A 25,449-nucleotide genomic window follows, 5' to 3' on the forward strand; every position below is an offset into this window, starting at 1 on the left:
ATGTTAGAGTTGTTCTTCCACTTTGACATTACAGAGTATTTTGAGTAATTTCTTGACAAAAACATTCTAATTGAATCCATTTTAATTCCAGGTTGTAACACAATAAAAAGTATGCAAGGGGATTGAATACTAATGCAAGGCACTGTATGTACAAACATTGCTGTAACTTTAACCTCATAGTCATTGTATCATGTCAAAGTGCTGGAGTACAGAGCCAAAACAACACAAAATGTGTCACTGTCCCAATACTTTTGGACTGTCTCCTAAATGTCTGATTTCATGTCCCCCCATGTTTTGCTGTTTCAGCTGTGATGATGACAGGTTCTTCCAGAGGGTGTGTGAGTCCGTCCCTGTGAGGTCCGGAGAGGAGGACCAGCAGTTGGCCTCTCTCCTCCAGGCCTTGGGCTCCACCCTGTCACTGGGAGGAGAGTTACCCAGGAAAACCTGCAGGTCTGTGGGGAGAGTCCTGGGTCTCTGTGCCTCCAGAGTGGACCTCACTCTTACCCCCAGCAAGATCTCTCTCCAAGGAGCCTTACTTATTGTGAGACATGAGTCAAAGCTACACAAGCTCAGGTATGTTCAGTAAGACAGCTTTTACAGGTGTTGGGTTCTAACTTGAAACAATCCTTATTCATGTTACCATATTAGAACTGGGTGAATGGAAATCTACTGGGGGAGAAAGGGGAAAGTTGACATTCTGTCAGAACATGTCATTGTTAAATCTCATGTATCCTATGGAGAGGAGAAGGGTAATCTCATGTATCCTATGGAGAGGAGAAGGGTAATCTCATGTATCCTATGGAGAGGAGAAGGGTAATCTCATGTATCCTATGGAGAGGAGAAGGGTAATCTCATGTATCCTATGGAGAGGAGAAGGGTGTTCTCATGTATCCTATGGAGAGGAGAAGGGTAACCATCTGGTTTCAGTGTAGGACAGCCGTAAGTTAGGGAGGAGGGAGGAGTTCGGGCCGAGGTCAGGTCAGATGAAGTGAGGAGGAACAGTCCCCACTTCAGTTCCTGCCTAGCAACAGAGATGTATTGGCTGTCCAGAGGTGCAAGGTTAGAGACTCCGCCTAAATATATGTGCTTGTGTAAACATGTCTTGGTCCTTTCAGCTGTTTGACCCAGTGAGTGAATAAACCTGGTTTGAGCATGGACTAGTTGTCCGTTAGGTTCTGACAAACAGAGTGAAGAATTTACACTGGTCTATTGAATAGTTTATCTTCCTATTGAGCATTTTATCTGACAAGGTTTCTCTGTTTAAAGTGACTTGAGTTTTGTCTTTTCATTCCAGGCTGAATGTGGGCATGGCAGTGAAACTGTCCAGACTGGTTAGGAGGACAGGGAGAGGTGCTACTCCACTGACTGTCCCAGAGCTCTCCCTGGTCCTAAAGAGCAACCAGCCACCAGAGAGAGTGTTATCCAGGGCTCTGAGTAGTGTGGCATCCCTGCTGAGACTCTGGAGGGTTCAGTGTCTGGACCTGACTGACTTCTGGATCCAGGGTCACTCTCTCATCACACTGCTGTGTCACCAGGGACCTCTCTCTCTCAGGTCAGTCTGAAGCTGATGTTTTTAGAAGTAGAAATAGGAACTTCATTCATGTGTTTTTCTTCATATTTCTGACTGCCTTTATGTTCCAACCTCCTAGACTGAACTCAGACACTCTGCAGCAGCTGACTGTAGTTGTGTATGAAGCTCAGGACAAGGACTTGACTCAGTGGTTCCTGGAGAAGGTTGGTGGAGACCTGACCTCCTGCAGGCTGGACCTGGAAGTGCTTCTCTCTCTGCTGCAGCATTCAACCCACAACATCACTGTGGACCTCAGGAAGAACAGGCTCCTAGAGAAGAACATCTCAGATCTTCTCCCCTTTCTGGGAAGGGTTATATTCAAGAGGTGGGAGAACTTCTTTCTCTATTCAGACTTTCTAGAAAGAAGAACATAACTATTTATATCCAGTGACATGTTATTCTGAGTGATCCTCTGTAATATCATTAGGGTTTTATTCAAGAGGTGAGAGATCTTTATTCAATATTTATAGACTTTAATTATTAATGTCCTGTCCAGCCAGTTGTTGCTATGTGAGTTATCCTTTATGAAACCTTGACATAACCACAACAATCCATTCTCCATGTTTGTTCAGGTCCAGTTCCAGCTTTGTAAAGTCCACCATCAGACAGATCTATGACAGCAGAGCCAGTGACTGTGTGTCCAGTTTGTTGAGGTCTTCAGACCATTGGATCAACCTGAACAGCAGAGAGCTGGACAGAGTGGACTGTACTGCTCTGTGTTTTACCCTGCAGCACTGCCACCAAGTCAAAGTCAACCTGCTGTGGACCTCCATACCACCGGGGGAGATAGAGAGCATCCTGCCTCTTCTGGACAGAGTCTCCCAACTCAGGTTTAGTTGGCTCTCTTTAACCTTGCTAAAATTGATATGAGGCTTTCCATTTTCTGACTGATTTAACCACTAACCCTAACCTTAGTCTAATGCACTAAACCTTAACCTCACCTAGGGGTGGAATTGAAGGGGAACGCCTGGGAGTTGACATGACAAACAGAGTTGTAGTGTGTTCATCAGTGTTTTAATGTGTGATGGTGTTTAAATAAGTCTCTGTCTGTCTCTCTCGGTCTCTGTCTCTCTCGGTCGCTCTCTCTCTCTCTGTCTCTCTCTCTCTCAATTCAATTCAATTCAATTCAATTTAAGGGCTTTATTGGCATGGGAAACGTGTGTTAACATTGTCAAAGCAAGTGAAGTAGATAGTAAACAAAAGTGAAATAAACAATAAATATTAACAGTAAACATTACACTCAGAAGTTTCAAAAGAATAAAGACATTTCAAATGTCATATTATGTATATATACAGTGTTGTAACAATGTGCAAATAGTTAAAGTACAAATGGGAAAATAAATAAACATAAATATGGGTTGTATTTACAATGGTGTTTGTTCTTCACTGGTTGCCCTTTTCTTGTGGCAACAGGTCACAAATCGTGCAGCTGTGATGGCACACTGTGGTTTTTCACCCAGTAGATAAGGGAGTTTATCAAAATTGGGTTTGTTTTCTAATTCTTTGTGGATCGCTGTAATCTGAGGGAAATATGTGTCTCTAATATGGTCATACATTTGGCAGGAGGTTAGGAAGTGCAGCTCAGTTTCCACCTCATTTTGTGGGCAGTGTGCACATAGCCTGTCTTCTCTTGAGAGCCAGGTCTGCCTACGGCGGCCTTTCTCAATAGCAAGGCTATGCTCACTGAGTCTGTACATAGTCAAAGCTTTCCTTAAGTTTGGGTCAGTCACAGTGGTCAGGTATTCTGCCACTGTGTACTCTCTGTTTAGGGCCAAATAGCATTCTAGTTTGCTCTGTTTTTTTGTTTGTTCTTTCCAATGTGTCAAGTAATTCTCTTTTTGTTTTCTCATGATTTGGTTGGGTCTAGTTGTGTTGTTGTTGTTGTTATCCTGGGGCTGTGTGGGGTCTGTTTGTGTTTGTGAACAGAGCCCCAGGACAAGCTTACTTAGGGGACTCTTCTCCAAGTTCATCTCTCTGTAGGTGATGGCTTTGTTATGGAAGGTTTGGGAATCGCTTCCTTTTAAGTGGTTATAGAATTTAACGGCTCTTTCTCTCTCTGTCTCTCTCTCTCTCTGTCTCTCTCTCTCTCTGTCTCTGTCTCTCTCTCTCTCTGTCTCTCTCTGTCTCTCTCTCGCTCTCCCTCGCTGTCTCTCTGTTTCTGTCTTTCTCTCTCTCTGTCTCTCTCTCTCTCTCTGTCTCTCTCTCTATGTCTCTCTCTCTCTCTGTCTCTCTCGCTCTCCCTCGCTGTCTCTCTGTTTCTGTCTCTCTCTCTCTCTCTCTCTCTCTCTCTCTCTCTATCTGTCTCTCTCTCTCTCTCTCTCTCTCTCTCTGTAGTGTTGACAGGAGGTTACTGCTGAGTTTCCTCCAGTGCTGTGCTGCCTCTCAGATCCAGCAGGGGGCACCACCACCACCACCACCAACAGCAGTATGGTTGCTCAGGTCTCTGCACTACAGGCTGGACTTCTCCTGCTCCTCCTCTGTTGACCTGTCAGCTCAGGACCAGGAGGAAGCTCTGTGTCTGACCACTGACCACTGCAGGGCCATCCACTCTGTTCTGAAGCAGAACCAACACAGCACCCAGCTGGTCCAGAACCAGGTGCAGATCATCCTAAGAGACTGTGAGGTGGAGGACAGAGCACTGAGGGAGCTGCTTCCCATCCTGCATATTGTCAAGCTGAGGTTAGACACACAAAGACAAACATTTAACCAACTAGTTCATCAGTAGGAGTTAGACCTACTCTGTGTCATAATGTTATCTCTGCCTCTTGTCCTGTCAGCCCCAGCAAAGCTCTGCTACGTCAGCTGCTGGACCTTGTGTGTGAGGGGATTGAAGAGGGGGTGCTGAGGCACGCAGAGTCCCTGTGCAGAGCCCTGGATGGAGAGCTGGACCTCAGTGAGACCAGGCTGGACCAGAAGGCCTGTGGATCTCTGGCCCTGGTTCTGGAACACTCAGAGGGGCTGTCAGAACTGGACCTCAGCCACTGTCAACTCACAGACCACCACCTACAGGCCCTGATCACACACCTGCACAAAGTACAAGTCCTGGAGTGAGTGGCTTTCACTCTGTGTGTGTGTGTGTGTGTGTGTGTGTGTGTGTGTGTGTGTGTGTGTGTGTGTGTGTGTGTGTGTGTGTGTGTGTGTGTGTGTGTGTGTGTGTGTGTGTGTGTGTGACTACATGACAAATGTCTGATCACTTGTGTTCTGTCTCTCTCTCTCTCTCTCTCTCTGTCCGTCTGTCTGTCTGTCTCTCTCTCTCTCTCTTCCTCTATTCTCTCTCTCTCTCTCTCTCTCTCTCTCTCTCTCTCTCTCTCTCTCTCTCTCTCTCTCTCTCTCTCTCTGTTGTAGCCTGAGTCATAATGACATCACTGATGCTCTGACTGACAGAATACTCCAACTGGTCTCCACCAACACTTCAATACACACCGTACGGTAAGGGTGTGTGTGACGGTGAGCAGAGCGTGTGTGTGTGTGTGAGATCATATGGGAGTCTCTGTTGCTGGGAGCAACTGTTGGAGGATGGAGATCTGTTGTCTAATGTTGTAATAATTATTAATAATAGTAATGTTCTTCTCTACAGACTCTTCAACAACAGAATCCAGGACAGAAGACCCTTCCTGACAGACAAGAGGTTTGAGATCTGGTGAAGATAATGTTGTATAATGACAGTATATTGTGGTCAGTGTAGAAGGCTGGTTTGAGATCTGGTGAAGATAATGTTGTATAATGACAGTATAATGTGGTCAATGTATATAAAAGGCTGGTTCAAAATTACACTGATTGATCTGAGTCCAGAAAAATAGTCTTAGGGACAGGAATGTATCATCTGGTGGACAGACGTCTTACATGTGTTGTCACTCAGGTCCTTAAAAACACAGGAACATGTGTATTATAACATTGGATAGGAATATGTAGTTGTATTGACCACTAACAGTTTGTGTGTAAATACTTTATATATTCATACATTATTTTGTATCTAATTTTTTAAAGAAATGAATGGTATACCTTGTTTTATTAATATCTACATTGTACTGTAATACTGTTAGACAGACATACAGTAGGTCAACTACATGGTACTGTAATACTGTTAGACAGACATACAGTAGGTCAACTACATGGTACTGTAATACTAATAGACAGACATACAGTAGGTCAACTACATGGTACTGTAATACTCAGTTAGACAGACATACAGTAGGTCAACTACATGGTACTGTAATACTCAGTTAGACAGACATACAGTAGGTCAACTACATGGTACTGTAATACTGTTAGACAGACATACAGTAGGTCAACTACATGGTACTGTAATACTGTTAGACAGACATACAGTAGGTCAACTACATGGTACTGTAATACTGTTAGACAGACATACAGTAGGTCAACTACATGGTACTGTAATACTCAGTTAGACAGACATACAGTAGGTCAACTACATGGTACTGTAATACTGTTAGACAGACATACAGTAGGTCAACTACATGGTACTGTAATACTCAGTTAGACAGACATACAGTAGGTCAACTACATGGTACTGTAATACTGTTAGACAGACATACAGTAGGTCAACTACATGGTACTGTAATACTGTTAGACAGACATACAGTAGGTCAACTACATGGTACTGTAATACTGTTAGACAGACATACAGTAGGTCAACTACATGGTACTGTAATACTGTTAGACAGACATACAGTAGGTCAACTACATGGCACTGTAATACTGTTAGACAGACATACAGTAGGTCAACTACATGGTACTGTAATACTGTTAGACAGATATACAGTAGGTCAACTACATGGTACTGTAATACTCAGTTAGACAGACATACAGTAGGTCAACTACATGGTACTGTAATACTGTTAGACAGACATACAGTAGGTCAACTACATGGTACTGTAATACTGTTAGACAGACATACAGTAGGTCAACTACATGGTACTGTAATACTGTTAGACAGACATACAGTAGGTCAACTACATGGTACTGTAATACTGTTAGACAGACATACAGTAGGTCAACTACATGGTACTGTAATACTGTTAGACAGACATACAGTAGGTCAACTACATGGTACTGTAATACTGTTAGACAGACATACAGTAGGTCAACTACATGGTACTGTAATACTGTTAGACAGACATACAGTAGGTCAACTACATGGTACTGTAATACTGTTAGACAGACATACAGTAGGTCAACTACATGGTACTGTAATACTGTTAGACAGACATACAGTAGGTCAACTACATGGTACTGTAATACTGTTAGACAGACATACAGTAGGTCAACTACATGGTACTGTAATACTGTTAGACAGACATACAGTAGGTCAACTACATGGTACTGTAATACTGTTAGACAGACATACAGTAGGTCAACTACATGGTACTGTAATACTGTTAGACAGACATACAGTAGGTCAACTACATGGTACTGTAATACTGTTAGACAGACATACAGTAGGTCAACTACATGGTACTGTAATACTGTTAGACAGACATACAGTAGGTCAACTACATGGTACTGTAATACTGTTAGACAGACATACAGTTGGTCAACTACATGGTACTGTAATACTGTTAGACAGACATACAGTAGGTCAACTACATGGTACTGTAATACTCAGTTAGACAGACATACAGTAGGTCAACTACATGGTACTGTAATACTGTTAGACAGACATACAGTAGGTCAACTACATGGTACTGTAATACTGTTAGACAGACATACAGTAGGTCAACTACATGGTACTGTAATACTGTTAGACAGACATACAGTAGGTCAACTAGTGTAAATGATGTATAAACTACTGTGTTGCTATATCAACAGAACTGGTTGCTACAGCTGCAACAGTTCAATCATGTTTAAACTACTGTCTTATCAACAGACCCATTAAAGACATTCTCTGATACTTTTTTTATACTTTTTAGACAGTAGCGCTGAAAGTAGCACTCAGGAGCCAAAAGTGGTCCCCGATAATTGCATACTATGTCACATATGTGCAGATATGTGCACCACATCATTGGTCTCCCTCTCTCGCTATGCTGGGTAGGCCTCTTGCTAGCTGTCACTCAAATGTGAGGGGCTGAAGCTCATTGGCTAGAACTCAAACTGCAAAGGGGCTGGCTCATGTGGGGGGAAATGTAGGGGAAAAGGCGTGGCACAGCTTGAAGAAAAGTCGCTTTCAAACTAGGGATTTTATTGCTAATTGAGGTAAGACCCTATTTCTGCTCATAGATTATACATGTAAGAACTACACATTGAAACATCCAGCCCAAAGTGGGAGGTAAAAAAAATAATTTCTTAGTCTCCAAACTACCGGAGCATGTCTTTAAACCCCCCCTAGAGTCTATTGATACAACTAGGCATCAATCTAAGTAACAGAATAAAAACATCCCTGTCAAAATCCATCAGTTTATGATAGATATATGCATGGGCTGCGTCTCAATCCACTACATGCACCAATGGCAGCCTTCCGCATCTGAGGAAACGTCTGTAGCGTCCAAACAAGATGGTGGTCTCTGTCTAAGTAACAGAATAACAATAAAAAGGGGTATAATATGTGTAAATATATGATATATATATATTTCCTGAGCTTTCTAATATCCACTAGATATAGCACAGACACTTCCAAACCTTATTCCTTATGATTTATTTTTTGACTGTCTTTTTTTGCCATTTATTAATGTGTTATTCAAAGTGTTTCTATGGGCTATAGTAGTAAAGGACTAATTCAATTTTTATCAAATACATTTTTTACATATTTGTTTTTATACCTAAAGGGGTCCTAAAATTCCAAATCAAAAAGCTAAATGATCTTTGGTAAGAACATCTTAAAACAATTCCATATGTTAGCTTAGAACCTTCAATGTGTCAATGTGTTTGTACTTGTCTCTATACAAATAAAAGAAAACCAAACATGTATGATGCTTTCTTTTCTGATATTAAACAGACAAACCTCCCGAAAGTTTACTGTTTTGACTGGGTAAATGACGCATCTCCCACTGGCACGCCCATCTCGGGATAGCCGGGCCCCGCCCATTTACCAGGATGCACCATATTAGGTCAATGACGTCAACGGAATCTCCTTTTGGAACGTTCCATTTCTTGGGAACGGCAACTTCGAAGTTCTAACTTGTTATCTTTACTGATAAATGCTTAGATGTATGTTTATGAACTGATATTATGTTGATATCCTCACCCTTTCCTCGTCAGATGGTGAGCAAGCCTAGAAAACCCCTGCAAACTATCAGTTGGCATTCAAACTTCCAGCAACTAGAAAGAACACGAGAGACACTAGCCTTCATACATGGTCACTCTCAACAAGAGCTAATAAATAACCTGCCACAATAACCACAAGACTTTGACAGTTTAGCCGAAGTCTACTTCCGTTTCAGTTTATTTGGATTTTGCAGAATTTCTTTGATCTCCTGAAACGATGATATAGCCTACCCTCCTCCGCTTTCAACATGGATTGTGATTCCGCTTCCCGCTGTCCAACTTGGTCTCAAGAGTATTTCATATTATTCTTGATGTAAATCCGAGACTCTCCATTTTATTGTGGTAGGTATTAATTTGTGGATGTCCATTACCCATTTCATATGATATGTAATGAATTACAATTCGTATATGTTATGAATATGTAACAATTCTCCAATATGGTCCTCTGTAGCTCAATTGGTAGAGCGCTTGTAAAGCCAGGGTAGTGGGTTCGATCCCCGGGACCACCCATACGTAAAAATGTATGCATGCATGACTGTAAGTCGCTTTGGATAAAAGCATCTGCTAAATGGCATATTATATTATTATTATATGTACAATATGTTACGAATTAAAATGTGTTGTGGCTAATGCTAACGTTAGCTAGGCTAGGGGTTAGGGTTAAGGTTAGTTAGATTAAAGGGTTAGTTAACTACAACTCTCCGTTCCCGGTGACAACCTGGTTTAGTTTACCACAACTCTCCTATCCCGGTGACAACCTGGATAAACTTAGCTAGGACTATCAGACTATATGGTAGCTAGGACTATCAGAAAATATGGTAACTAGGACTATAAGGCTATATAATAGCTATGACTATCAGACTATATGGTAGCTAGGACTATCAGACTATATGGTAGCTAGGACTATCAGACTATATGGTAGCTAGAACTATCAGACTATATGGTAGCTAGGACTATAAGACTATATGGTAGCTAGGACTATAAGACTATATGGTAGCTAGGACTATCAGACTATATGGTAGCTAGGACTATAAGACTATATGGTAGCTGGGTCTATTAGACTGTATGGCAGCTAGGACTATCAGACTATCTGGTAGCTAGGACTATCAGACTATATGGTAGCTAGGACTATCACACTATATGGTAGCTAGGCCTATAAGACTATATGGTAGCTAGGCCTATAAGACTATATGGTAGTTAGGTCTATCAGACTGTATGGTAGCTAGGACTATCAGACTATATGGTAGCTATGACTATCAGACTATATGGTAGTTATGACAATCAGACTATATGGTAGCTAGGACTATCAGACTATATGGTAGCTATGACTATAAGACTATATGGTAGCTAGGACTATCAGACTATCTGGTAGCTAGGACTATAAGACTATCTGGTAGCTAGGACTATCAGACTATATGGTAGCTAGGACTATAAGACTATATGGTAGCTAGGACTATCAGACTGTATGGTAGCTAGGACTATCAGACTATATGGTAGCTAGGACTATCAGACTATATGGTAGCCAGGACTATCAGACTATATGGTAGCTATGACTATAAGACTATATGGTAGCTAGGACTATCAGACTATCTGGTAGCTAGGACTATAAGACTATCTGGTAGCTAGGACTATCAGACTATATGGTAGCTAGGACTATAAGACTATATGGTAGCTAGGACTATCAGACTGTATGGTAGCTAGGACTATCAGACTATATGGTAGCTAGGACTATCAGACTATATGGTAGCCAGGACTATCAGACTATATGGTAGCTAGGACTATAAGACTATATGGTAGCTAGAACTATCAGACTATATGGTAGCTAGGACTATCAGACTATATGGTAGCTAGGACTATCACACTATATGGTAGCTATGACTATCAGACTATATGGTAGCTAGGACTATAAGACTATATGGTAGCTAGGACTATCACACTATATGGTAGCTAGGACTATCACACTATATGGTAGCTAGGACTATCAGACTGTATGGTAGCTAGGACTATCACACTATATGGTAGCTAGGACTATCATACTATATGGTAGCTAGGACTATAAGACTATATGGTAGCTAGGACTATCAGACTATATGGTATCTAGGACTATCAGACTATATGGTAGCTAGGACTATCAGACTATATGGTAGCTAGGACTATAAGACTATATGGTAGCTAGGACTATCAGACTATATGGTAGCTAGGACTATCAGACTATATGGTAGCTAGGACTATCAGACTATATGGTAGCTAGGACTATAAGACTATATGGTAGCTAGGACTATCAGACTATATGGTAGCTAGGACTATCAGACTATATGGTAGCTAGGACTATCAGACTATATGGTAGCTAGGACTATCAGACTATATGGTAGCTAGGACTATCAGACTATATGGTAGCTAGGACTATAAGACTATATGGTAGCTAGGACTATCAGACTATATGGTAGCTAGGGACTATCAGACTATATGGTAGCTAGGACTATAAGACTATATGGTAGCTAGGACTATCAGACTATATGGTAGCTGGGACTATCAGACTATATGGTAGCTAGGACTATAAGACTATATGGTAGCTAGGACTATCAGACTATATGGTAGCTGGGACTATCAGACTATATGGTAGCAAGGACTATAAGACTATGATGTCTAATCAATCTCTGACCTCTGGAGACAGACATAGCGGAGCACCATATTAGGTAAATGACGTCAACGGAATCTCCTTTTGGAACGTTCAATTTCTTGGGAACGGCAACTTCGAAGTTCTAACTTGTTATCTTTACCGATAAATGCGATAGATGTATGTTTATAAACTGATATTATGTTGATATCCTCACCCTTTCGTCGTCAGATGGTGAGCAAGCCTAGAAAACCCCTGCAAACTGTCAGTTGGCATTCAAACTTCCAGCAACTAGAAAGAACATGAGAGACACTCACATCATTAAGATTATAATTCCTATAGCTTTTAATAGACCGACCAACCGAGCAGCTTCATTCATCATGCATGAATGAAATTATAGTCATTGCCCGGGACTAAACTAACTTGGGCATGTTCGCTGAGCAGGACCCAACGGTTTTTAACGTTCAGGTAGATATAGGCCTCTACTATGAACAAACATGTCTCTCTGACATTTAGAATAAGAAATCAGGTCGGCTCTATATGTGGTAACTATATCTGAAACATTCGACAACGTTTGGCGACTGAACTTTGCTTTGGGGTATATTCATCAGGAACCAAACGGAAACAAACCGGACGAAACAGGGAGGGACTAACCTGAACTTGTCCAGTGAGAAACGCTCGTTTTTGTTGTAAAACGTTTAGCTACGATGTGCACGATTGAATACACACCTGGAAAGTATGAGAAAGCTCTCCTGCTGGTGATTAGTACATTAAAACCACGTTCAGTAGCCAAATGTTGTCGAAATGTTGCCGATAGAAATGCCATGAATAGAGCGGAAGTGATTCCTTATTCTAAATGTCTGAGGCATGTTTGTCCTACATAGTGTATTTCTATCTGAACGTTCCAAAACGTTGCTTCTTGCTGAACGCGCCCCAATAATGTTTTTATACACGGAAGTATAAGTGAAGTAAAATAGGTATAGCTACACACCAGGTCACTGCAGCGGGGACTCGAGGTAAGGGTTTTCTAACAATCGGTCATAATAACGTGGTAAGGGTTTTCTAACAATCGATCATAATAACGTGTTAAATGAAGGTTAGGCCCTACTTACTACATTTTAGCTGGTCTAGACTAGACTTGAGAGTCTGACCAACTGTCAAAGCGAGTCAACATTAGGATGAGAAGTTCCTGCTGTCTAGTAGATGTAGTTGTCTAGAGGAAATGCCAACACATTTACAGTCTAGTTTGATTTGTTTCCTAATATAACCGAACTTTTCTCCAAACCGGCACCTATAACTTGGCTGTGGTAGGAGACGTGGAAGCGCGTCTTGCGCGCAGTCTAACTCAGGCAAGGTGCCGGTTTGGAGAAAAGTTCGGTTCAGACGGTTTCTATAAAGGTCTACAGATATACACACATGATATAATCCGGACCAATGGATAAGGAGTTATGGATGATCGATATTCAGTAACAGGATTTTGGGAAACAAGTATCCTATCTGCCTACAAAATGTTGGCAGTTATTTTCCAGACTTTGCACTGTAGCCACCAAGGACGCCAATGCGCGCATGCGCAGCGTCCTATATAGGGGTAAGTATATAAATAAGAATGAATAGAAGGTCGTCTCCATTCAAGTCAATGATGCCATAATGGGTGGACTGGCAGCCGTTTGGAGTGTTTCCCGACCGCTGGTCACCTTTTCAACGCTTATCTTGTAGAATCCAGCAATGGCGCTGGTCCCATTAATTAGCTTTTTTCCTAATGGTTCCGCATGTCTTGATCTAACCATCTTCAACCTGACCGGCTAGCTATGTCACCTATGTATGAACACGATGAGGTGTATCTTATATGCTAACGTTAGCTAGCAGGCTAGATGGTTGTCTTATTCTGGCATTCGCTCATGATCTGCTTCAGACCGCTTGCCTTCTGCCTAGGCAGTTTAGCTACAACGCTTGAGCTGGTCCCATGGTTGAATCAGAGCGGTATATCCTCAAATCACTTACAAGCCCTTAACCAACAATGCAGTTTTTAAGAAAAAATATAAAAAGAGCAAATAATTAAAGAGCAGTAGTAAAATGAAATAACAGTAGGGAGGTTATATACAGGGGGTACTGGTACAGAGTCAATGTGCAGGGGGAACCGGTTAGTGGAGACCCATGCCAGGAAGTAAAAGCAGGAACAGATTAATAGACATGTCCATTGGAAAATTACAGATGTGGTGATTTGTGCTCGTGCACATAATTACATGACCTGAGCTCTCCCAGTAAAACGTATCCTGTCTGAACAGGGCTATAGGCAACGCCTCTGATTAGATCTGGACAGGGATATAGGCAACGCCTCTGATTAGATCTGGACAGGGATATAGGCAACGCCTCTGATTAGATCTGGACAGGGATATAGGCAACACCTCTGATTAGATCTGGACAGGGATATAGGCAACGCCTCTGATTAGATCTGGACAGGGATATAGGCAACGCCCTGATTAGATCTGGACAGGGATATAGGCAACGCCTCTGATTAGATCTGAACAGGGCTATAGGCAACGCCTCTGATTAGATCTGGACAGGGATATAGGCAACACCTCTGATTAGATCTGGACAGGGCTATAGGCAACACCTCTGATTAGATCTGAACAGGGATATAGGCAACGCCTCTGATTAGATCTGAACAGGGCTATAGGCAACGCCTCTGATTAGATCTGGACAGGGATATAGGCAACACCTCTGATTAGATCTGAACAGGGATATAGGCAACGCCTCTGATTAGATCTTGATTTAGTCACATGCACAGATGTAGTTGCGTCAGTGAAATACTTCAGCTCCGAGCTCCAACAGTGTGAATGAAACAATACATTTTTTAATAATACAAACTAACATAATGGGGAACAGGTTAAATAGGGAGGACAAACTAACATAATGGGGAACAGGTTAAATAGGGAGGACAAACTAACATAATGGGGAACAGGTTAAATAGGGAGGACAAACTAACATAATGGGGAACAGGTTAAATAGGGAGGACAAACTAACATAATGGGGAACAGGTTAAATAGGGAGGACAAACTAACATAATGGGGAACAGGTTAAATAGGGAGGACAAACTAACATAATGGGGAACATGTTAAATAGGGAGGACAAACTAACATAATGGGGAACAGGTTAAATAGGGAGGACAAACTAACATAATGGGGAACAGGTTAAATAGGGAGGACAAACTAACATAATGGGGAACAGGTTAAATAGGGAGGATAAACTAACATAATGGGGAACAGGTTAAATAGGGAGGACAAACTAACATAATGGGGAACATGTTAAATAGGGAGGACAAACTAACATAATGGGGAACATGTTAAATAGGGAGGACAAACTAACATAATGGGGAACAGGTTAAATAAGGAGGACAAACTAACATAATGGGGAACAGGTTAAATAGGGAGGACAAACTAACATAATGGGGAACAGGTTAAATAGGAGGACAAACTAACATAATGGGGAACAGGTTAAATAGGGAGGACAAACTAACATAATGGGGAACAGGTTAAATAGGCAGACAAACTAACATAATGGGGAACAGGATAAATAGGGAGGACAAACTAACATAATGGGGAACAGGTTAAATAGGGAGGACAAACTAACATAATGGGGAACAGGTTAAATAGGGAGGACAAACTAACATAATGGGGAACAGGTTAAATAGGGAGGACAAACTAACATAATGGGGAACAGGTTAAATAGGGAGGACAAACTAACATAATGGGGAACAGGTTAAATAGGGAGGACAAACTAACATAATGGGGAACAGGTTAAATAGGGAGGACAAACTAACATAATGGGGAACAGGTTAAATAGGGAGGACAAACTAACATAATGGGGAACAGGTTAAATAGTGAGGGCAAACTAACATAATGGGGAACAGGTTAAATAGGGAGGACAAACTAACATAATGGGGAACAGGTTAAATAGGGAGGACAAACTAACATAATGGGGAACAGGTTAAATAGGGAGGACAAACTAACATAATGGGGAACAGGTGCGCAACAACAGACAACAATCAAATGAACATAGAAATATAGAACATAGAGCGGCAGCAGCTAGTACTCTGGTGACGACGAACACCGAGGCCTGCCCGAGCCAGAAGGAAGGGCAGTCTCGGCAGAATCCGTGACAGTACCCCCCGACACCGGGCAGAGACGGTGGGTTTGTGCCCCTAGGCGACGTTGTTGCCGGTGATGTCTGGTGGAGGACCTGCCTTACAACAGGCCTACAAGCCCTCAGTCCAGCCTCTCTCAGCCTATTGCGGACAGTCTGAGCACTGATGGAAGGATTGTGTGTTCCTGGTGTAACTCGGGCAGTTGTTGTTGCCATCCTGTACCTGTCTTGCAGGTGTGATGTTCGGATGTACCGATCCTGTGCAGGTGTTGTTACACGTGGTCTGCCACTGCAAGGATTTTCAGCTGTCCGTCCTGTCTCCCTTTAGCGCTGTCTTAGGCGTCTCACAGTACGGACATTGCAATGTATTGCCCTGGCCACATCTGCAGTCCTCATGCCTCCTTGCAGCATGCCTAAGGCACGTTCATGCAGATGAGCAAGGACCCTGGGCATCTTTCTTTTGGTGTTTTTCAGAGTCAGTAGAAAGGCCTCTTTAGTGTCCTAAATTTTCAAAACTGTGACCTTAATTGCCTACCGTCTGTAAGATGTTAGTGTCTTAACGACCGTTTCACAGGTGCATGTAAATTAATTGTTTATGGTTCATTGAACAAGCATGGGAAACAGTGTTTAAACCCTTTACAATGAAGATCTGTGAAGTTATTTGGATTTCTATGAATTATCTTTGAAAGACAGGGTCTCTTTTTTGCAGAGTTTATATTCTTGTTTTACGCCATTGTAATAGATACATTCACATTTAGTTGGTGTATGTTTTGTTTACATGGGCTAAAAAGTTTAATTGAATGAATAAACCTAATCATTATTTAACTGTTCTACTATTAACTGACTATGTACTTTCGTCTTCCAGAGATCCTACGTGTTGAAACATACCAGTGATGCTGCAGAAACAACCTGGGACATGGCTTCTGCAAGACAATCTGCTTTAGAGTACATTACAAATGGAAGGCTACGTCTCATCGGAAGGCTCCAGAATCTTCCCCTCATTGTGGAAAACCTGTTCCAGTGCAAGATTCTTCACGGGGAGCAAGTCAGTAAAATTGAGGCTCAAGTTGACTGTTCTGAACAAACCAGAAACATACTGGACTGGGTCTCGGTCAAAGGAGAGGCTGCATGCTATGAGTTGCTGAAAATTCTACACATCACAAGGAAGAGGACCTTAGACGACGCTGACTTACAGCAATGGATCAGCTGCTTCCCCTTTAAGGAAGACCCAGAGATGACAGACTACCTTGTTGGTAAGTGATCGTATGGTATCCTCTTAGTATACACTATATAGTATACAATTAGCTTATAGACAGGGTTTGTACTTTAGGCACTATTCCTTTGGTTCCATGGTGCTGGCGAAGCTATTTGAAGCGCATATTGAAAGGGGTTAATGTACCTTTTAGATTGTTCATCAAAAATAAGTGCGACCAATGCACTCTTCGGTGAAGTAAAAATGCCTTTATTATAATGGCATGTTCAATAGAGATTTGTCATTGTCCTCCCTGATGAAGGCTACGCTGAAAAGCATCAGAGTTTTTATACATATTGTTCTATTGAACATGCCATCATAATACAGGCATTTTAACTTTGTTTTTAGTGCCCCTTGGTTCTTCTTGCTTTTGATGACCATTTAGCCCCAAAAGAGCACCTTCAATCTACAAAGATCTACTAGTGTATCCTTGTAGCTTTCTGTCCTGATTTTCTCTAGTCCTTTAGATTGGCTTTGATTTGTTTGCAAAGTGCATTTACTCTCTCTTCCCTTAATACCCTTATTTTAGGTTCAAAACCCTGTCACGGATATCAGACACAGCTGAAATGTAAAGCACGGAAGATCACAAATGGTGCATGGAAACAAAGCTGTAGTCTCCTACCAGAGACATGTAGAAATGAGGGGACTTTATCTTACACCCCTCTTGTGTTAGATACAGATTTGCATTCATCTCTCTCCAAAATTAAAGTGAAGAGCAAAAGATGCAAGAAAGCTCGCCCTAAAAAGCTAAAGAGCTTCATCCCCACGGCCAAACAGGAAACATCCCCTGCTGACCTGCTTAGGACACATGAGAAAAAAAATCCTCCTTTTTGGAAAACCTGGAATTGGAAAACAACAGTCGCCCATCAAATGTTGAACCTCTGGGCAGAGAAAGATCACAGAGAACTAGATTACATGTTTTATTTTGACGTGAGAGACATTTCACACAGAAAACCCATGAGCCTGGAGGACCTTCTCTTTAACATGTACAGTGAGCCCAAAAAAGTAAAGAAGAAGTGTTACAGGATATTAAGGAGAACTCTGAAAACGTTGTCATCATATTTGATGGAATCACAGACCCTCTCCTCTCTGTCGGTAGTAAAGGAACTTATGGAGAACCTCCTCCCTGATGCAAAGATTGTGACCACATGCAGACCAGATCAATCTGAAGACTTCCTGACAGACTGGCCCGCAGACTGGTTCAGAGTGGAGGTGAAAGGGTTCAGTGATGCATCCATCAGGGCTTACTTAACAGAGATGCTGAGTGCTGATCCTGACTCCTTGAGCAGTGTGTTAAACAACCTAGAGTTGTTCAGTCTGTGCCATGTCCCAATGTATGCACTGATGGTGGTTACCTGCATTTATTTCCCTACCTCAGAGGCTTCTAAACAGACATGCACTATAACTGAAATGCACAGCAACGTCCTCCGTCAGTGCATCAAACAACACAGTGGCATACGACTTAAGGATATCGACAATTATCTCAAAGAAAACAGAGAGAAAATATTGTCTTTGGCAGAAATAGCTTTTCATGCAACAAATGAAAAAAACATGAACTTGACAACACTGAGCTGTGAAGAAAGCAGTGTCCATTTTGCGTTCTTGGGAGCACTTATGGTTAAGGTTGCACCCACAGCGTCAGACACTTACTGTGCATTTCTCCACTACACAATGCAGGAGTTCTTTGGTGCCCTTTGGCTCTTACAGAATCCAGATCAAATCAGAGCGGTTCTAGAGAAGTGCCAGACTGAAGAATGGAAACACACAAAACACTTGATTCCCTTCCTGTGTGGGCTTCTGAATGAGAGGAATATTAGATTGGTAAACGGTCTAGTTCCAGATCAACAGATCAAGAAGACGTCAGATTGGTTCTTCAAGGAAGTGGTGAACACATTTCTTCCATCTCAAACAAAACCAAGATCATGCAGAAGGTGGTGCTCCTGAGTTTGAGATAGATCTTCTGTTTTTGTGTCAGTGCTTGTATGAACATCAGTCTACTGAGGCCTGTCTCCTTCTCCTGGACAAACTGGACTATCATCTAGACCTGAGTGGAGAACATCTTGATCCTCACCAGTGCTGTGCAGTGTCTTATGTGACCAGTCAGTCTGCAGAGAGAAAGGTTGGCTTGGACCTGAACGACTGCATTGTGTCAGACCAAGGAGTAAGGCTGATACTGGGCTCTCTGAAGAATGTCAGACATCTTGGGTAAGTTTATTATCTGTGTACAAACTAACCTAATTAAAGAAAGATTGGTAATCACCTAACCATTCATGCAACTCCTTTAATTCCTTGTTTGTCACAGCTGTATCATGGCTGAATGTCTACCATTTGAGATCAGGTTGCATCTCTCTGTAAATTAACAAACTTTCTCAAGACTTTTGTCCAATCTGTTTTCTGATGATACATCTGACCCTTCAATGAATATCAGACATCTTGGGTAATATTTGTGTTATATATTTGTGTTATTTAATTCACCAGTTTATTTCCAATTATCCAGTCAAAGAAAGAGAAATTGGGGTGAAGCAACTGATCTTTATAACAATATATATTATATTCTCTTCCATTCAGATACTTAGTTATAAACACTTCTGTGTCATGCTACTTTGAAATAATCTGTATAATTTAATTTATAATCTAATCTCTTTTAAAGGCCCTCCTCTGGTGATTCATCTGACCCCTCAATGCTGTGTCAACTCTGGACAACTTTGCTGAGCAGTGTGGCAGAGATGGACTTCACCAGCTTACTTGGTCTCTGTGGAAATGAGTTGCACCTTCCAGTCCAGGGTGAAAGACGAGTGTTTGAGAGAGCAGAAGAAGTGATGAAGCAGAGTCTAGAGAGGGTTCATCTCTGTCTACACTGGGGTCAGAGAACTCTTCTCAGTGAAGCTCTCAGCAAAACCATTTTAAAGTGTTTACCTAATATCAACAAACTCAGGTGAGTGTTTCACAGCCAATATATATTTACACAATGTCTTTGTGACTATTCATTTATTTAAGTCAGTTGAGAACATATTGTTCTCATTTCCAATGACAACCTATCAAATGGCTAAGACAGACAAACAAGACATTGCAACAACACAACAAGATAGACATGATGACAACAGTATTCAGTCTGTAAAAGAGGCAGCAGTCACATTCTCCCTGCTTCTATCTGAACATAGACATTCTTATGTTTTATGGGTCACAGGTTTACCCCACTAGAACATCAGAGAGGATCCCCTGAAAGACTGGAGACAGAAGAGAAAGCAGTCCTACTAGATTTGTGTCTACAAGCAGCACTAGATCACAGAGAAACTTTCCAGAGAGCTGTGAACACACTGCTGTCACTGTTCTCTGTGTATCAAACTGAGAGATATGACATCCTGCTGGATCTGTACTCACATGTGAAGTACAATAGGAAACAATCAGCCAGGTGTGTCCTTCCATCATTGAAACCACTTTACCAGTCAGCTCCTGCAGTCTGGTCCATAGACCTCTCAGAGAGAAAGGCCTCCCCCTCCTCCTAGAAGTGCTGAAACTCCAACCAGGGAAGAAACCAGTAGAGCTGAAGGACTGGTCAGATGAAGAGAGTGAAGTGAGGAGTTTCCTTCAGTGTCTGCCCTATATCTCACAGCTGAGGTGAGGGAGTTTATCCAACAAGAGTCCATGTGTCATTGAACTGGTGGAGATAGTATTTCTGTTTTTACATCGTCCTTATCTGTTTAATACATGCACATATGAAGATGCTGTAGCAACTGTAAGTCAGTAGGAATTGAAATTGAACAAAATTCCAATTCATAGTTGTATTGTTATAGAAAGATGGAGTCATAAAGTGCTATTGGTTTTCAGTTCCCCAACCCTGTTACTCATATCAGTCCTCATCACTCACCTGTATATCATCTGTGTTTTAAACTGTTTGTTCAGATTTCCTCTACTAAAGGATAATATAGAGAGGACAAGGAGAGAGAAGATATTCCTACCGAATCTGTGTCTTCAAGCAGCTCTCCATGAGAGAGGAACCATACAAACAACTGTAGAGAAAGTGTTTGTTTCTGTCTGAAGTATATCACAATCAGAAATGTGATTTCCTGCTGGATCTGTACTCGCATGTGAAGGACTATGAGACTCAAACAGGCAGGAGTGTCCTTCCAGCATTACAGCCAGTTTACCAGTCAGCTCCTGCAGTCTGGTTCATAGACCTCTCAAAGAGAAAGGCCCCCTCCTCCTAGAAGTGCTGAAACTCCAACCAGAGAAGACACCAGTAGAGCTGAAGGACTGGTCAGATGAAGAGAGTGAAGTGAGGGGAGTTTCCTTCAGTGTCTGCCCTACATCTCACAGCTGAGGTGAGTCTGAACATGTGTGGTGGTTAGTGATTATGTGATGCTAGTGATTATTATCTTGTACAAACATTGTAATATAAATCTTCAAGTGTTGGTGAATCTGGTAACATTTATACTCAGATTTCTTGACATAACAAATGTTGCATTACTAAATGTCACACAGATATTGTGAATTTTTCTTAAATTTTGTGATGCTAGAAATTTGTCTTTTAGAAATCTTGTGGATTTTATCTTTGAGACGTTTTGTAACATGAAACCTGAAAGTTTATACTCAGAATACCTAATCTAATCAAGGTATATTAGTGTTTTATATTTCATTAATCTTTTGTTCTTCCACTTTGACATTACAGAGTATTTTGAGTAATTTCTTGACAAAAACATTCTAATTGATTCCATTTTAATTCCAGGTTGTAACACAATAAAACATATGTAAGGGGATTGAATACTAATGCAAGGCACTGTATGTACAAACATTGCTGTAACTTTAACCTCATAGTCATTGTATCATGTCAAAGTGCTGGAGTACAGAGCCAAAACAACCAAAATGTGTCACTGTCCCAATACTTTTGGACTGTCTCCTAAATGTCTGATTTCATGTCCCCCCGTGTCCTGCTGTTTCAGCTGTGATGATGACAGGTTCTTCCAGAGGGTGTGTGAGTCCGTCCCTGTGAGGTCCAGAGAGGAGGACCAGCAGTTGGCCCTCTCCTCCAGGCCTTGGGCTCCACCCTGTCACTGGGAGGAGAGTTACCCAGGAAAACCTGCAGGTCTGTGGGGAGAGTCCTGGGTCGCTGTGCCTCCAGAGTGGACCTCACTCTTACCCCCAGCAAGATCTCTCTCCAAGGAGCCTTACTTATTGTGAGACATGAGTCAAAGCTTACACAAGCTCAGGTATGTTCAGTAAGACAGCTTTTACAGGTGTTGGGTTCTAACTTGAAACAATCCTTATTCATGTTACCATATTAGAACTGGGTGAATGCAAATCTACTGGGGGGAGAAAGGGGAAAGTTGACATTCTGTCAGAACATGTCATTGTTAAATCTCATGTATCCTATGGAAAGGAGAAGGGTAATCTCATGTATCCTATGGAGAGGAGAAGGGTAACCGTCTGGTAGGACAGCCGTGAGTGAGGAGTTCAATCAACCTGGTTTGAGCATGGACTAGTTGTCTGTTAGGTTCTGATAAACAGAGTGAAGAACTTACACAGGTCTATTGAATAGTTTATTTTCCTATTGAGCATTTTATCTGACAAGGTTTCTCTGTTTAAAGTGACTTGAGTTTTGTCTTTTCATTCCAGGCTGAATGTGGGCATGGCAGTGAAACTGTCCAGACTGGTTAGGAGGACAGGGAGAGGTGCTACTCCACTGACTGTCCCAGAGTTCTCCCTGGTCCTAAAGAGCAACCAGCCACCAGAGAGTGTTATCCAGGGCTCTGAGTAGTGTGGCATCCCTGCTGAGACTCTGGAGGGTTCAGTGTCTGGACCTGACTGACTTCTGGATCCAGGGTCACTCTCTCATCACACTGCTGTGTCACCAGGGACCTCTCTCTCTCAGGTCAGTCTGAAGCTGATGTTTTTTAGAAGTAGAAATAGTAACTTCATTCATGTGTTTTTCTTCATATTTCTGACTGCCTTTATGTTCCAACCTCCTAGACTGAACTCAGACACTCTGCAGCAGCTGACTGTAGTTGTGTATGAAGCTCAGGACAAGGACTTGACTCAGTGGTTCCTGGAGAAGGTTGGTGGAGACCTGACCTCCTGCAGGCTGGACCTGGAAGTGCTTCTCTCTCTGCTGCAGCATTCAACCCACAGCATCACTGTGGACCTCAGGAAGAACAGGCTCCTAGAGAAGAACATCTCAGATCTTCTCCCCTTTCTGGGAAGGGTTATATTCAAGAGGTGGGAGAACTTCTTTCTCTATTCAGACTTTCTAGAAAGAAGAACATAACTATTTATATCCAGTGACATGTTGTTCTGAGTGATCCTCTGTAATATCATTAGGGTTTTATTCAAGAGGTGAGAGATCTTTATTCAATATTTATAGACTTTAATTATTAATGTCCTATCCAGCCAGTTGTTGCTATGTGAGTTATCCTTTATAAAACCTTGACATAACCACAACAATCCATTCTCCATGTTTGTTCAGGTCCAGTTCCAGCTTTGTAAAGTCCACCATCAGACAGATCTATGACAGCAGAGCCAGTGACTGTGTGTCCAGTTTGTTGAGGTCTTCAGACCATTGGATCAACCTGAACAGCAGAGAGCTGGACAGAGTGGACTGTACTGCTCTGTGTTTTACCCTGCAGCACTGCCACCAAGTCAAAGTCAACCTGCTGTGGACCTCCATACCACCGGGGGAGATAGAGAGCATCCTGCCTCTTCTGGACAGAGTCTCCCAACTCAGGTTTAGTTGGCACTTTTTGACCCTGCTAGAATGGATAGAACTATGAGGCGCTCCACTTTCTGACTGATTTAACCATTAACCCTAACCTTAGTCTAATGCACTTAACTTTAACCTCACCTAGGAGTGGAATTTTGATTTGATTTATTTCACCTTTATTTAACCAGGTAGGCCAGTTGAGAACAAGTTCTCATTTACAACTGTGACCTGGCCAAGATAAAGCAAAGCAGTGCGATAAAAACAACAACACAGAGTTACATATGGGGTAAAACAAAACATAAAGTCAAAAATACAACAGAAAATATATATACAGTGTGTGCAAATGTAGTAAGTTATGGAGGTAAGGCAAAAAATAGGCCATAGTGCAAAATAATTACAATTTAGTATTAACACTGGAGAGATAGATGTGCAGAAGATGATGTGCAAATAGAGATACTGGGGTGCAAAAGAGCAAAATAAATAACAATATGGGGATGAGGTAGTTGGGTGGGCTAATTACAGATGGGCTGTGTACAGGTGCAGTGATCGGTAAGCTGCTCTGACAACTGATGCGTAGTTAGTGAGGGAGATAAGAGTCTCCAGCTTCAGAGATTTTTGCAGTTCATTCCAGTCATTAGCAGCAGAGAACTGGAAGGAATGGTGGCCAAAGGAGGTGTTGGCTTTGGGGATGACCAGTGAGATATACCTGCTGGAGCGCATACTACGGGTGGGTGTTGCTATGGTGACCAATGAGCTAAGATAAGGTGGGGATTTGCCTAGCAGTGATTTATAGATGACCTGGAGCCAGTGGGTTTGACGACGAACATGTAGTGAGGACCAGCCAACAAGAGCGTACAGGTCACAGTGGTGGGTAGTGTATGAGGCTTTGGTGACAAAACGGATGGCACTGTGATAGACTACATCCAATTTGCTGAGTAGAGTGTTGGAGGCTATTTTGTAAATGACATCGCCGAAGTCAAGGATCGGTAGGATAGTCCGTTTTACGAGGGCATGTTTGGCAGCATGAGTGAAGGAGGCTTTGTTGCGAAATAGGAAGCCGATTCTAGATTTAACTTTTGATTGGAGATGCTTAATGTGAGTCTGGAAGGAGAGTTTACGGTCTAACCAGACACCTAGGTATTTGTAGTTGTCCACATACTCTAGGTCAGACCCGCCGAGAGTAGTGATTCTAGTCGGGCGGGTGTAAGCAGCGTTCGGTTGAAGAGCATGCACTTAGTTTTGCTAGTGTTTAAGAGCAGTTGGAGGCTACGGAAGCAGTGTTGTATGGCATTGAAGCTTGTTTGGAGGTTTGTTAACACAGTGTCCAATGAAGGGCCAGATGTATACAAAATGGTGTCGTTTTCGTAGAGGTGGATCTGAGCGTCACCAGCAGCAAGAGCGACATCATTGATATTGTAGTGTATTGACAACACCATGATGATGGTGTTAAATGTGTTTCAAATGGAACTGAAAGAATGTTGATTTTTGGGATCAAGAGGGAAGGTTTTAGTGTGACGCCACATATGACACAGGAAGTGTGTGGTAGATACGGGGATTGGACAGTAGAGGGAGCCACCCACATCTTGGAAGGCTATATATAAGGGGGGACAACGACGGAGAGGCAGAACACAGTAAGATTTATTTGGGACTGTTTCTCCAGATCTCCGCGGGTCTGTGAACTTATGCTGTAACCTCGTGGTCTTAATAAAAGTCTCTAAAACACGATACAGCGTAAGGGGATTCTTTGATCGACAGCAATACCCACCAGCATTCGACGCGATACCACAATATACACAGAGAAAAGAGTCGGCCCGAAAATTGAACCCTGTGGCACCCACATAGAGACTGCCAGAGGTCCAGACAACAGGCCCTCCGATTTGACACATTGAACTCTATCTGAGAAGTAGTTGGTGAACCAGGCGAGGCAGGAATTGAAGGGGAACGCCTGGGAG

General features: G+C 42.1%; 1 protein-coding gene and 2 long non-coding RNA genes across 3 annotated transcripts in view; all 3 read left to right on the forward strand.

The window, feature by feature from the left end:
* The window catches only part of LOC121561130, a 27,893-nt gene continuing 2,444 nt past the window's right edge, over positions 1-25,449 (forward strand). Inside the window, exons 1-7 of the mRNA XM_045216648.1 lie at positions 1-44; positions 307-573; positions 1,295-1,552; positions 1,650-1,895; positions 2,143-2,400; positions 3,905-4,249; positions 4,348-4,617. Coding sequence (XP_045072583.1) covers positions 1-44; positions 307-573; positions 1,295-1,552; positions 1,650-1,895; positions 2,143-2,400; positions 3,905-4,249; positions 4,348-4,617 — 1,688 coding nt within the window. The remainder of the gene's footprint in view (positions 45-306; positions 574-1,294; positions 1,553-1,649; positions 1,896-2,142; positions 2,401-3,904; positions 4,250-4,347; positions 4,618-25,449) is intronic.
* On the forward strand, positions 12,349-17,614 carry LOC121564162. The gene is made up of 3 exons (XR_006659085.1): positions 12,349-12,424; positions 16,417-16,804; positions 17,333-17,614. It is a non-coding gene; the product is annotated as an uncharacterized LOC121564162 (long non-coding RNA).
* The window catches only part of LOC123485617, a 3,557-nt gene continuing 509 nt past the window's right edge, over positions 22,402-25,449 (forward strand). The window contains exons 1-3 of the long non-coding RNA XR_006659084.1: positions 22,402-22,672; positions 22,771-23,016; positions 23,264-23,521. This is a non-coding gene — a long non-coding RNA (uncharacterized LOC123485617). The remainder of the gene's footprint in view (positions 22,673-22,770; positions 23,017-23,263; positions 23,522-25,449) is intronic.

The sequence above is a fragment of the Coregonus clupeaformis genome, unplaced genomic scaffold (genome assembly GCF_020615455.1).
Source record: "Coregonus clupeaformis isolate EN_2021a unplaced genomic scaffold, ASM2061545v1 scaf0767, whole genome shotgun sequence".
NCBI classification, from domain to species: Eukaryota; Metazoa; Chordata; class Actinopteri; order Salmoniformes; family Salmonidae; genus Coregonus; species Coregonus clupeaformis.